The 13874-nt window shown below is 47.1% G+C and overlaps 1 protein-coding gene across 1 annotated transcript; it reads left to right on the forward strand.

Moving 5' to 3' along the window:
• Window positions 1–41: 41 nt before the first annotated feature.
• Window positions 42–13137, forward strand: zfand4 (zinc finger, AN1-type domain 4). The gene is made up of 11 exons (XM_056609933.1): window positions 42–384; window positions 1603–1815; window positions 2988–3063; window positions 3754–3821; window positions 4805–4997; window positions 5329–5479; window positions 5813–6561; window positions 6620–7019; window positions 7259–7313; window positions 8354–8471; window positions 10557–13137. The coding sequence occupies exons 2-11, from the start codon at window positions 1632–1634 to the stop codon at window positions 10690–10692; spliced, it is 2130 nt and encodes a 709-aa protein (XP_056465908.1). The 5' UTR covers window positions 42–384; window positions 1603–1631; the 3' UTR covers window positions 10693–13137.
• The last annotated feature ends 737 nt before the right edge of the window (window positions 13138–13874 follow it).

The following is a 13874-nucleotide window of genomic DNA, read 5'->3' on the forward strand; positions in this document are numbered from 1 at the left end:
TATGTGGTGGTAATCTAATATCACAGTATTCATATCCTGCATTTACAAAAGAATACTATTATGTATTTCCCAAGGGTGAAAATTAGTTTTCTGCCTGCTGATTGGACACCTGGAACCCCCTCCAGATGACGTTGCACTGTGTCTTTGTTGTCAATCGAAAGATGTCGCCAAGGTTTTCTTCAGCGTCCTAGCACGACAGGTGCGATGGCACTGTCCAGAACACCGCGATGATTTCTTCTCCAACAATATTCATTCCCCTTTTTTCTGTGCGAATCCCAAATAAATGGCGGAGTGGTTTATGCATCACCTAACCCCATAATCTGAACAGGGGATCCGGAGCAGGGACCTCGCTAACAAGTCAGGCTAGCTAGCCATCGAAAAAAGGTAACGTTAGCCATTGTTTGGGTTGTTTGTTAACATGGTAACGTTAGTAGGTCCAGTCGTCGCTGCTTTCTGACGTTATCGTGTAAAAAAGAAGTTGCTTAGTTATTGCTTTGTGCTAGCGTTTGTTGCTTTGTTTCTTCTAAGATGCTTGCTAACTAGAGAGGACCATCCTAACTAAGCGATACAACACTGCTCCGACCTGACCTTGCACTCCTGTGGTCGGGGTGGATAGCGTCTATCAATATCAAATGTGCGAATCACTGCCAACTGTTTCATGTTTGTTACTTAAAAGATGTACTAGGTGTCTTCAGTTCTTGTTGGTGTTTGTTCTGCTTTAACAACCTTTCCTGCTTTGAGTTATGGCTAAAAACAAGGGCCTACAAGGGACTATAGTGGTATATTAACTGTGGTCACCAACAGCACATTACAGGTGACCCTTTTCAATGTGGTGACCCTCTTCAATGTGGTGACCCTCTTCAATGTGGTGTCCCTTCTTTCCCCTTGTCAATTTTTTTTCTCCAATCGGTTGCTCCGGCTTGGTATTTCAAAAGGCCATGCGTAATTCGACTCGCAAAGTCCCTCAAGTTATTGTGTTAAGGAGATCCATCATCCATCCATAAAAAAATAGCCAAATCTAGAGATGTTCCCAATCCATCACCTGGGTGTTTCTACCGGGCTCATTAATTGGATTATCTTTGTGCTGAGTTTGCACATTTTGACCATTGTTATATTGATAGAAATGTTGTAGCCTCCAAAGAACTCATTGTTAAATGTGACTGAATTACACCGACAGTCTGACACTAGGACCCCCTTTGTACATTGATTTATTTGTGCTTTGGTGAAATCTGATTAATATCTGATTGCCAAAAACACATAATGTTACTGTCAGGGGCATTGGAGTCCAAGAATTGCATTAGTGATCTGGAGTGTGCTGTTTTAAAATTGGGATTTGATTCATCAGAAGCAATTAAACGTGTTATGTTAAACCTGCCTCCGCTCTTTTAATTGAACAGACATGCACATAGAAAGCCAGCTATTCATCAACACATTCCAGAAACTGAAGGTGTATTTAAATCTTTTTAATACAGCTGTGGTCATCCTACATGATGCGTGACCACATCCAGGCCAGCCAGCACCACCTGTTCCTGTCTCCGTCCTTTTGGGCCAGCCTGCCAGCTCACCCTTCTCCCTAAAGACCCCTTTTCCCCTCTTCCCCAGTGCCCCCCCCCCACCCAGCTCCAGACAAGATGGCAGACAGAAAGGAGCCGCCGTTCTACGATGACCACAGCCCGGGACCGTTCCAGTACAAGCTCCCCATCTACGAGACCATGGAGCTCTTCATAGAGACGCTGACGGGCACCTGCTTCGAGCTGCGAGTGTCCCCGTTCGAGGCAGTCCTCTCGGTCAAGTCTAAAATCCAGAGGCTGGAAGGTACGACGGTGACCACGAGTGGTTCTTCACTCTGCCCTTCTGTCACTGACTCAGCTGTTTGCTGTGGGCCCAAATGACTGGCGGTGAACCTCCAAACCACGCTCACTGCCGTGGCACGTCGTGACTCATAAACAATTTTATTCAGCACATTCAAGTCCAAACAATCTCACGTCCAATCTAATTTTATTCTGAATAAATTATGTGGGTGGGTTGAATCGTAGTCATGCACCATATTTAAATATGATGTCCAAAAATGTCCCCAAAATGTATGACATTTTCTCAGCTAAGTTAAACTTGCCTTGCCTTGCTGTCATTATCTGTTCATCAGATTGGAAGAGGTTGAACGTCACCTAATTTGACAGTCCGCTGGCCGTTCCTTGTTTGAGTTCCTCCCTTTTGTAGTTCTCGAATCCCTTCCGGTAGATATCCAGGGAAGCTATTGAACTAACTATGGGGCTTTGTCTGAATCCTTTTTACAAATCTCCTCGATTCACATTAAGATTTATTCTGGGTGCGTGCGTGCGTGCGTGCGTGCGTGTGTGTGTGTGTGTGTGTGTGTGTGTGTGTGTGTGTGTGTGTGTGTGTGTGTGTTGATGGGGCATTACGCTCCACAATGGAGGGGCTGCTGCTCACTCACAAGCGCTGGCTCACCTCCCACATGGAGGTCAGGAGAGGTCAGCCCTGGTGGGAGAGAGAGCCGCTCGCTCTTTCCAAGCAACAGCTTGGCTGTAAAGCAGATGGTTTTAAGCTTGTTTTGTGTTTTTTATGACTATATCTTTATTTTAGATTTGAATATAAAAGGTTTAGATTGATGGACTTATATATTAATATGCTGATGCAAGCAAAATCAGTGAGATCCATTGGATATGCAGTCTTGTATCTACATTGAAAATCTAAGTAATTGCCTATATGGTGACGACCTTTAATCATCCTGCAGCCTAATTAAATAGTTTTTTACCACTAACTCTGACAGTTTTTCCCTGTGGTTATTGGAATAACCTTGGCGTTTTTAACATAATGTGTTCCTATAGGGGGCAGTGAAGAGTTGTCCTTCTTGTCTCATCATCCGTGGTTTGTGTTATGACTGGTCTTTAGAACCAGCCTCTCCTCCCTCAATGGCCACATCTCTTTATTTGTTTTCTCTCCTCTTATTTTACTCTGTGTCTCTCAAGGCATCCCTGTTGCCCAGCAACACCTTATCTGGAACAATCTGGAGCTGGATGACGACTACTGTCTGCACGACTATGGGTAAAGCCTGTTCTTCCCTGAGCCTCCTTGTATGTGTTCCTTCCGAGCTGTGTACAAAGCCTTTTTTAAAAAGAGGATGGCAATTGTTTTAACACAATAAATGACTTGTTTTGGCATTGCTTTCTGTGTGTTCTGAAAGTGTCACAATTTCAGTCAAGCAGAATAACGCAGGTTTCAATGGATAAGCAGAAGTAGTATATTGGCACTATAAAAGATTGCTCATCCCGTGAGCGCCCAACCTAAGAGATGCAAATTCTTGCCTTTCACTGGCAAGACGCGGGTGGCATTATAATTGCGACTTGTTTTGAATTCTCTCAAGAACAATCCAGATCAGTCAGCGTTTCTGTTTCCAAAAACACGGTTCATTTAGCGGTTGCAGAAGTCCCAGTAGTGGGCCCACGTTTCCTTCCTCTACATCCTTCAAATGCATTTTAATTGTAGATAAGAATCCACTCCCCCATCTCTCTCCCACTGTAGATGTAAGGCACTGTATCCCAGCAAGGTCTGCTTTACCGGCTGTCAATCCCCGTCCCTTTTTTCCTTTTCCTTTCGATGTGAATACACACATGGTGGAAGGTGCTAGTGTAAGGGGCGGGGGGGGGGGGGGGTCGTTGTGGTGAGGACAGTGGGAGGTAGTAAGGCGATATGGTTTTTTCCAGCTCTCCATCAACCGTCTCTCATGGTTTTCAGCATTGCAGAGGGCTGCACACTGAAGCTGGTCTTGGCGATGAGGGGTGGACCCATTAACACCCGCAGAGGTAAATAAACCGTGGCGGTCAGTATGTTCACATGCAAACACTGACCCTCGTGGTGGACATTCTTTGAACTGAATTGACATCGTAACTTAAGGTGCTACAGTGAGCCCTACACAGTGGGCAGTGCACACTCCAGTGATAAAGCAGGGGACCGTCCTTGAGGTCACAGCTGCAAATAGGGATGCCACTACTCCGGTTAGCCATCCCAGGATGTAGCTCATGGTTTAGCTATGAATCAGCCCAGGCTGTTCCCCCAAGGTTGTGTTACACATCACACCAGTCTAGTGCAAAACAGGCAATTGACATGTGTCGTTTGATTGCAATGCCAATGTCTCTGTGGGATAACCACCTGCAGGTTGAGAGATGTTTTGATCTTTCAGTTAGGCTTCAGGTTTTTGTTTGTTGTTAAGCATTGAATGCTTGAGGAATTTGTGTAAATGTGTGACGTGCTAATTCTGAGTAGTGGAGCGAAATTGTGGGCCCACGATATTTGACGCTTAAGGAATGTACTGTTTGCTTGAAAGATAGCGTTAGTGTTACCTTATTAATGGAAAAAAAGTATCGTTCACCAACAGTCTCATGAGCTTCTGCAAGGTTCACGCAGGAAAGGGAAGTGGTTAAGAAGTTCCAAACTAGGGCATCGCCTTAGGGAAAAATGACACCCTGTCACTCACTTGCCTGTTAATCTGCCCTTCACAAGCAGGCTACTTTCGATAAGAATTTATATATTTAGCTGTGTTATGCATTTTGTACTCCCAAGATAATAGACTCCCTACTCAAAGAAAGGTTAATAGGCCTGCAATTGTTCATAAATCATTCATTTTAAATCTGTCTCTCTCTGTCGCTCTTTGTCTCTCTCTCTCTCGGTCTCTCTGTCTCTCTCTGTCTCTCTCTGTCTCTCTCGGTCTCTCTCTGTCTCTCTCTGTCTCTTTCCTCTTATCCATATTTGGTTCGTTCCTTCTATCTTTTCTTCTACTCTTTGTCAGTGACTATGGAGGACCCCATGAAGGAGGTGGCTGAGCTGATGGAGGGCAGCCGGGAGGAGGGCTGGGGGCCGCGGGGCGGCGCGGGCCCCAGGCAGGTCACCTTCCTGGTGTACCGCGAGGGCGACCAGCTCAACTTCTTCCGCGTGGTGGACCGGGGCGACGGCACCCTAACACCCCTCTCAGAGTCCATGAGGTAGGGCGACACTCTCTCACACACACACACACACACACACACAGAAACACACAGACACGGACACGGACACACACAGACGCAGACACAGATGATGTAAAGCTGAGATGTAAAGCTTTATAGAAATTCAATTAATTATTGATGTTATTCTTACTGCCAGGGACTATTGCATGTATTCATGGATGGATGTAGGGTTACAATCCCAGCCTCCAATCCTTGATCAAGACACCAAAGAAAAACACTCTCAAGTCACTTTGAATTATTGCATCTGCCAGATGACTTGATGGCTGATAGTTGCGTGTGCGTGTGCGTGTGCGTGGTTGTCGTTGCCCAGCGCCAGCAGCTCGGTGTGTCACGTGTACGGCGATGACGAGGCGGACGGGGAGTGCGGCGCCGTGGCCCAGCAGAGCCTGGAGAACTCCATCACCATGAGCAAGATGAAGCTGCTCAAGGCCAAGATGGAGGACATGAACCTCAGCAAGAAGGTAGGAGGCTCCGGCAGACGACCCGCTATGGGATCAGAGGGGCTTTAAGAACCCCAGACGGGGAAGGTAGGTGTTTGAGGGGGAAGCACAGGACGGAGAGAAGAATAAAGAACACATCCGTTTAACAAAAAGCTAAAATCGAAAATGCATTTTAAATGGATGATATAATTAGTTTGTAGTAGGAGTAGTTTTGTAAATGCTGAATGTCGAGGTCAACTTTTGCCTGTTGAGATCATCAACGAGGGAGTTCCTCATTCTGATCAAGGAATCGTGATTTTTAAATGGCTTCTTCTTTCCCCGTTCTCCTCGTCTCTCTCCCGCTCCTCCCAAAAGAAGTCTGCCAAGCTGAAGCCACACCCCCCCGCCGGCCCCCTGCCGGGCCCCTGTCCCCAGGGGCCGCCCAGCGCCCGCCACCACCACCGCCTCTTCCGCACGCTCCCCCAACTCAACCACCCGTGGCACGCGCACACCCACCTACCTCCGCTCCGGGACCGGGAGACCGCCGGGCCGTCCCCGCCCGCGGCGCAGCACTCCTCCTCCTCCTCCTCGCTGCACCTGTCCCAGCTGGCCCGGCGGGCCCCGCCCCCGTTCTCCTCCTCCTGCTACATGCTGCAGGAGGAGGAGCCGTGGGAGACGGGCGCCCCGCCGGCCAGGATCCGCCCGCCGCCCAAGGTGTCCCGGCTGGACGTGGGCGGCAGCAGGCTGACCCGGGACTGCGTGTACCCGCAGCTGCCCCCGCTCTCCGCCCGGACGCCGCGGCCTCCCGAGGCCGGCCCGGAGGCGGGCCGGCCCTGCGCGGAGGGCCCGACGGAGCGCCACGTGTCCAGCCAGGCCCGGGGAGGAGGAGGAGGAGGGGGACGGCCCTCCCTGGAGCTTCCCCCCAGCCCCTCCCTGCTCAGCACCTGGGCATTGGGGCCCGGCGACAGGAGGACGCCACTCGGCAGCTCCGTGCACGTCGGCCCGTCCCCACCGCTGCCTTCGGCCGCGTCGAAGGCCGTCCCCCCGGACAGGGCGCTGCCTCAGCCCTTTGAGTTCACCGGCTCCCCCTCCCCCTCCCCCACCCCCCCCCTCCTCCTCCTCCTGCTCCTACTCCGACTGCAACCCTCAAGCACAACTGGCCGCCCCGACGGAGCCCAGCAGCCCCCCAACCCCCCAGCCGTCCTCCTCCTCCGGCGGCCCCCCTCCCCGCCCGCTGCGCTTCCGGGGCATCAAGGTGGACACGCCGGGCAAGAGGCCCGAGATCCTCTCCAAGGAGGCGGCCCGGGGCATCACCAAGCTGGCCAACCACGCCTGCAAGGAGCCCCTGGGGACGCTGAGCAACTCCCAGCTGCTGGCTTCGCTGGCGGCCTCCAGGGCCTCCGGGGCCCGCGCCGAGGCGGCGGGTCAGGGCCCGGTGGACAGGCGTCCGTCGGGGCTTCCTCCCAACTCCAGACAGGTGGGCCTGGGGTCCAAGCCCCCTGCCGCCACGGCCAGCGCACAGCTCTTTCAGGATGACCTTCTGAGACAGATCTCCCCCATGCACAGAGCCGTGGCGCACATGGTGAGCCTGCTCCAGCCCAGCCCTGTATACAAGCAGACTGGACTGCAGACCGTAGCATGGGGGTTTGCTGCAGTTTGATCCATAGAAATGAAGTGGCCGTTTGTTTTCTTTGTTCTGCCACTCTTATCAGTGTGGTCAATTTCAGTCAATTGGAAATGGGGATTATGTATTTAATTGTAGTGGTCCCTAATTGCTGTGTTCGTGGCTGCTGTCTGTTTGCTGTGGTTGTCATTACTCAGGCATCCAACGGTGTGGGCTCGGCAGGCGGGGCTTCCACGACCATCCGGCGACTCGGTAAGTCCAGTCAAACGTCAATCAAGTCGTCCAACGTCAGTTTACTGTCATGGACCACTGGCTCCATATACCTAGTTGTATCGGTGATGGAGAACAGAGAATCATAGTTGAGCATACGGAGTCATAGTATTCACAAGCTAGCAAAAGGGTAAACGCGCACATTATTTGGTGGAAGGCTCCTACATATCCGTGCTTGTCTTTGTCATGAGTGTGTTCCCATCAGATTACCTCCCCCTCTTTGTAACGCACGCACGCGCGCACACACACTACCATTTTTTTTTTTTTTTATTGAGTCAGACAATATAGTGGTAAGTTAACAACCCCCACCACTTGGTGCGTTGGCGTCTGCCTGAGAGAAATCCCAGATCATATTAATAGTGCAGGCCTCATTGGCCCTTGCCTCCCTCGTACATGGGACAGTGAGTTTCTAAACATGACGATGACAAAAATGGTTCCCCCGCTGATCCCTGCTCTGTGTCTCGCAGAACCCACAGATCTCGTCCACATCCTGGCCTTAGGTTTCTCATGCATAATAAATCCCGCTCTGATTCTCCTCAAACTAGTTCCCCAGGTGGTCTGCAGAACTTCCTGCAGAACGTGTGTGTGTGTGTGTGTGTGTGTGCGGGGCCCGTTGTTATAGCGGTTGAAAGCGAGCGCGTGGGGAAAACACAACTCAAAATCCAATCTCACGCCCCGCCGCCCGACGGCAGAGAGCTTCATCACAGCCACTGGCAGATTTATCTGCGCCGTTTACACCCGTCTAAAACTAAAAGTGTGTGTGTGTGTGTGTGTGTGTGTGTGTGTGTGTCACATACACATCACGCCGGACACGGGTGGCTGCTGCTTGTCCGAAAAACATGTATTTTGGTTTTTTTCTTAAATGCGTGATCTGAATATTTCTCACTGAGTGTACGCAGAAATGACAGGTCTGTGATTTTTGGCCGCACACTTACCCTTTTAATTATTAGTTTCCACAACGGACCATTGTGCGCATGCTGCTGAAAGCTAATTAAGCTGTTGTTTTTCTCTTTTTCAATCAGGCACTCCAACATACCACCTACCTCCAGTCAAGGCCCCCGTAGGCAGCAAGAAAAGGATCTCCAAGCACTGCCTCCGCTGTGGCAAGAAGACTGGCCTGGCGAGCAGCTATGAGTGCAGGTATTTCAGTCCCTCCAGGAAAACGCTATTATGCGATCGCGTAATTCAACGCATAATCAGCCAAAGTCTGCATATTCATGCGGGGGCTGCATTTTTTCACCGTATAAATTGCCGATTTCAGCGCAAAATATGCGGGGCTTGCATGATTTCATAATCCCCATTTTTTTCGCAAGTTCCCCCAATTTTTGCAAGTTCCCGCAAATTCATCGCATAAAATTGCGTAAATATGCCGCATATTTTACCGCATTATTTAAGAAAACGTGCCTCATAATCAAGGATTTTTGGCTGCAACAATCACAAAAAACGCCGCATTTTTCTTGAGGGACTATTTGGACTCTAGTGTGTTCTCTCTCTTTGGCTGCCACCCCTCCAGCTTACCCTGTGCGTATTTATTCACCAAGTAGATTTCTAGCACTTTATTCATCAAATGGAAAAATGCTGATCAAAATACAGAGTGGTAAATACCAATCCAATATTGGCCAGACATATTTAAAGGTTATCAGAATATGCCCTGCTTGGTTCGAGTCTGAACGCTTCCTTCCTATTGCTAGCGTTGGGCGTCCATGGTGCTGTCTGAGGCGACCAGTGCTCCAGTGTGACTCCTCCACCTAAAAAGACTACTTTGACTTGCCTGCCTTGATCTAAGCCTGTAGGTTGAGATTATGGGCATTGTGGGATATCTAAAAGCTCAGAGCGTTTTTTATATCACCTAGCAACGAATCCATTCTAGACCCGACGTTACTCGCCTACTACGTATCCAGGCTAGGGCCCATTAGACATCTTGTAGATCTCGACATGTTCTGTAATTAAAACTATTAATCGCTCCAACGGCACTTTCCCGAGTGATTTGTCTGCCATTGTTTCTTGTTTTGACAGTTGAGAGTTTCCTTCGTAACGAAGTGTCAATGTTCCGCTTGTGATTGGTCAGTTGCCCAAAAGACGCCTGACGTCGGCCGCTTTCTTCCTGAAAGTTGAACTTTTTTCAACGCTCCGTATGGCAGAAAAAAACGCTGGGAGAGGTGTTTAAAAAAGCGGCTGTGACTTTTTCCAGAAACGCTCTGCTCCATAGGAATATAATGGTAATCAAGCGCTGGCAGATTTTAAAAAACGCTAGATGTGAACGCGGCCTAAGACTTCAATTAATGTAGATCCTGTACCAACTGAGCGTTGGTATGTTCCTTTAATAGAAAGCAACATGAAGATCTGTGTTTTGTATATGACTAAGTTCCTTTGGTTTTCAATCTGCTTTAAGTCCTTATGTTTACCTGGTGATGGAATGCTATGGAAACCGTGCTGCGGCTCTGATATCTCGTTATAGGAGGGGTGCGCCACACAGCGTCATTATTGACATAGCATACTTTTGTTGTTTTTCCATTTTGAGAGAGAGAGTGGGCGAGAGAGAGTGGGCGAGAGAGATCAAACCAATATATAGCTCTGATTACCAGTTTCACAGCAAATGGTATTTAATATCACACTGGTACCTAATGGAGCGTGGTAAAGAGGGAATCCCTCCATGATTCCTCCACCTCGAGGCAAAGTAATTTGAGCCGAAGTAACTCAAACCCGCCTTTCCTTCTTGTTTTTTTTTATGAGACTCATGGTCAAAGTTTATGGATGAAAGGGGTGTGTACGCAAGGCCGGATCTCTTGAGGTGGATGGTTAGGGCGTTTGACCCCCAGCTGCAAGGTATCCTGGGTATGATTCCCCCCACATCCATACTGGAGAATGATTTGCTACCCCTACCCACTTTAAGAAAGGCCACTCTGTGTTATTGTCGAAAATCAATCACGGTGGTGATGAGGAACCACTGAAGGCTCGCCCTGTCGTGGTTGGTTCCAAACTAGTTTCATGGCTTTGCAGAAGCAGAACACTGCCATTATTAACAAACTGTTGCTACGGACCCAGTTCTCTAGCAACTGTATCATCTAATTATATTTTGTGTCAAATCATTGATTGCCCTTTTTAAGTAGCTGTGTAAGAAGCGTGATCACTTTAGACCATGGTGAAACAAACCCCTGGCTCCCTACACAAGAGCTCTAGCCGAACATAACACGCTTGGAACTTGCCGTTTGCGTCCCGTCTCAGGTGCGGCAACAACTTCTGCGCGACGCATCGCTACGCCGAGGCCCACGACTGCACCTACGACTACAAGGGAGCGGGGCGCCGCTTCCTCCAGGACACCCACCCCCTCGTCAGCGCGCCCAAGCTGCCCAAGATCTAGCTCAAGAGACAGGGGGGGGGGCGACGCCGCGGTCCACCGCCCGGAACGAACCCATAGGTGACGACGCGAACGCAACGGAAGGAGAATGAGTTTAATCTGAAGATAATTTAAAGATTGAGAGGACAACATGAACTTGATCACCGCCTTGTGCTTACATCACCTAAGTTTGCTTTAAAGGTCAATGAGAAAACAAGTGGTCTTTTTGATCAGCCAAGTATGAAAACTACAAATAATATTCTTAAGGGCACAGAACTAGTAGATATCACTTGTGAATGATGTGAAAGGAAACGTATTTACTTTCTCCCCTTCCTGAACTTCATCAGTAGCAAAAAAAACACCTTAACAAAAACAGATGTGTGCATGTACATATAGTTTGTTTTGGAAAATAATATGTCTATTGCACGTTCAATCTGTGTGTGTGTGTGTGTGTTTTATATACATCTATATATATTTATACATATATGTAGATGTGTATATCCTTTTCTGGTATTGTTTGTTCGGACTGTTTCAATTTTTCTGACTAGGACTGTGGATTACTTTTCATGCAGTCTTTGAGAGATGCACTTTAGAATTATATTTATACAAACCATTTATCCTTATTGTGGGGAAGGCTCCTACATTTACGTGTTTGTCTCTGTTATGAAGTGTTAATATTATATTTCATCAAGAATTTTATAATCCAATCTCCTTTTCCCCCTCTTTATTATATCGGCACATAAAAGCGTACACACATACTTGCTTTTCCGGCTTTCACTTCAACACAGCGTACTTATTTATCAAGAAGATACGTTTTTAAATGGCAATTATGCAATCTATGTAGTTGTGAATGTCAGCTGTAATGTGTTTTTATCTAAAAAGGAAGACGATTCTTGGATGAGAGGATGAGATTTAGGTATTTATTATGTATCTTCAGAAAGGTGGTTGCCATAATATCTTTTGTAATTTGTTTGTTTTATTAATATTATTGTGCAGCTTTTGTTGCAAAATCTAAGTGCTGTTCTATTTACAGTAAGTACAGAAGTTTGATCTAATAAATTAAGTTTGTTTCCATGGAGGGTTTTCAGTGATTATATTTGAACGTGTGTATGTGTCTGTCAGTATCGATTGATTGATTCACATAAGTTATAAAGGCCATGGCTGAGGGTATGGGCCAAAATGTTCAAGCTTGTAGGAATCAGTGTAGCTACAAAACGTAGGGTCTCTTTTTCGCTGTATTAAATGGCTCCGCTCTAATACAGGCCTCTTGCTGTTCATTATTCTTGAATGGTGACAGACTCGACCTTCAGGTTTGACCCCTTCCCCACCTTCCCCCCAAACCCTTTGGTTTCTGAGACAGTGAAGGAGCGCTTTAATAAAGTGTACGACTGGCCTTACGGACTTCTGACATATTGATCAGAGTTTCTTAAGCTACGTTGGTTGTAGACACATGGAAAGGGAATAAAGGCTACACGTCTAGAGTTAGGAAATGGCTTCTTATTTTGCATGAAAGGTTAGTGGAGACAGATTCCGTGAATGCTCATCTTTTTCATTTTATACCGCCGACAAGTGACTACTGATTTTTATTCCTGTTACTGAATATTTTTCAGACTAAACAATACGAGTGTTGCATTTCAATGTCGCTGCTCCCTATCTGGCTTTGATAGAGAACAGGATTAAACAGGGAAGACAAATGCCATGCTTACCATTCAAATGCCTTTGTGGGGTAAAACAACTTAAAATAATTGTTCTCATTGTGTGCATCATTTCTGTTTTATAAAGGCTCATTCAACGGTGGATAGAATTGCTTCAGATGATTAAGAGTAAAATTTGCTCTATACTCCGCTAGCAACGTATTCTTGGATTAACAACTCAAGGTGAGTATAAAGGACACCAACATTCCTTTTGGCAACCCAACCAAATCCCATTGCCTCGGCTTCATGTATTTTTTAAATGGACTACAGAAGGTTCTCTTCAATAGCGCTACATTTCCACATCACTTGAATAACGGCCTTCTCTGTCACTCAAATCTATAGATATATTCTGTTTGACTCCTGTGTTACACTGACCAGGCAACGAAAGCAACAACTGCTACCTGTACCTGACAGCTTCAATTCACACAACGGAGAGAGGAATGAAGATCTCTCTCTCTCAACCTCTCCCACAAAAAAATAAAACAAACTTTCGGATATCAATAGACCCATTGTTTGTCCAGTGTATGCTGATATTGAAGAATCAATTCTTCCCAAAGGATATTTTGGATGTATCACATGTTTTACCGTAGTTTCAAAATAAACCCTGAGGCCAGGGATATCAAAGTTCAGGTCAAATCTTTCAGGACACCTTCAGGTCTTGTGTCTTTGCAAACATCAACGGATCCAAGCAAAGGGAAATCTCTGTTTTCCCCCTGATTTTTTTTTTTTCGTCCCATTATCTACATTTTTCTTCATGATCTTGATTATTTAACAAAAGTGACAATATAAAACATTTCTTATCAATACATCTATAAAAATGATGTTTCTTTCCTTTGTTTCCAATCTGTCATTTATAAAGCATATCATATATCATCTACAGGACTAGTCCATCAAAGGTGAGACATTACAGTGGGCTGGTACGTATGTATTGCTGCATACCAGGAACTCTATAAGATTGGATCGGCCTTAAATACACAGAGACATGCCTTAAGCCGCCCTGCAGGTTAGCGACTACCTCACATACACACAAACACATTCACCACATTCTTCTTCGGCAGAGCAGTCCTATATAGCATGCATCACCTGTCAGTTGTAGGGCCTTCCCATCTCACTGCTTGGCTTGTAGAACTACATCAGAGTGGAATCCCTCATCAAATAAAAAGTATATGGTGCTTTGATTTTCCATTCATACCATCCAGGGCCGTGAAGGACAGGGTAGGAGCTAGCCTGTGTTCCAGACCCATCATGTATGTAAATCTGGCCTACGAGTCCCTGAGAGGTGCCCTCCCTGCCCAGACAGAAGAGCCGTTGTCCTCCCACCCCAAGGACACGGTGGCAGACTGTGCATCAGTAATAAGCCCAGATACAATGACATGTTTCACAGATATAGAGAGAGCCTGGCCTCCAGTGAGAGAGGGACTTCTCTCTCTTTCTTTCTCTCTCTCTCTCTCTCTCTCTCTCTCTCTCTCCCTCTTTTCATGTCGGTGAAGTCTTCCCAACACAGACACACAG

This window comes from Gadus chalcogrammus, chromosome 15, assembly GCF_026213295.1.
Source record: "Gadus chalcogrammus isolate NIFS_2021 chromosome 15, NIFS_Gcha_1.0, whole genome shotgun sequence".
Lineage (NCBI taxonomy): Eukaryota > Metazoa > Chordata > Actinopteri > Gadiformes > Gadidae > Gadus > Gadus chalcogrammus.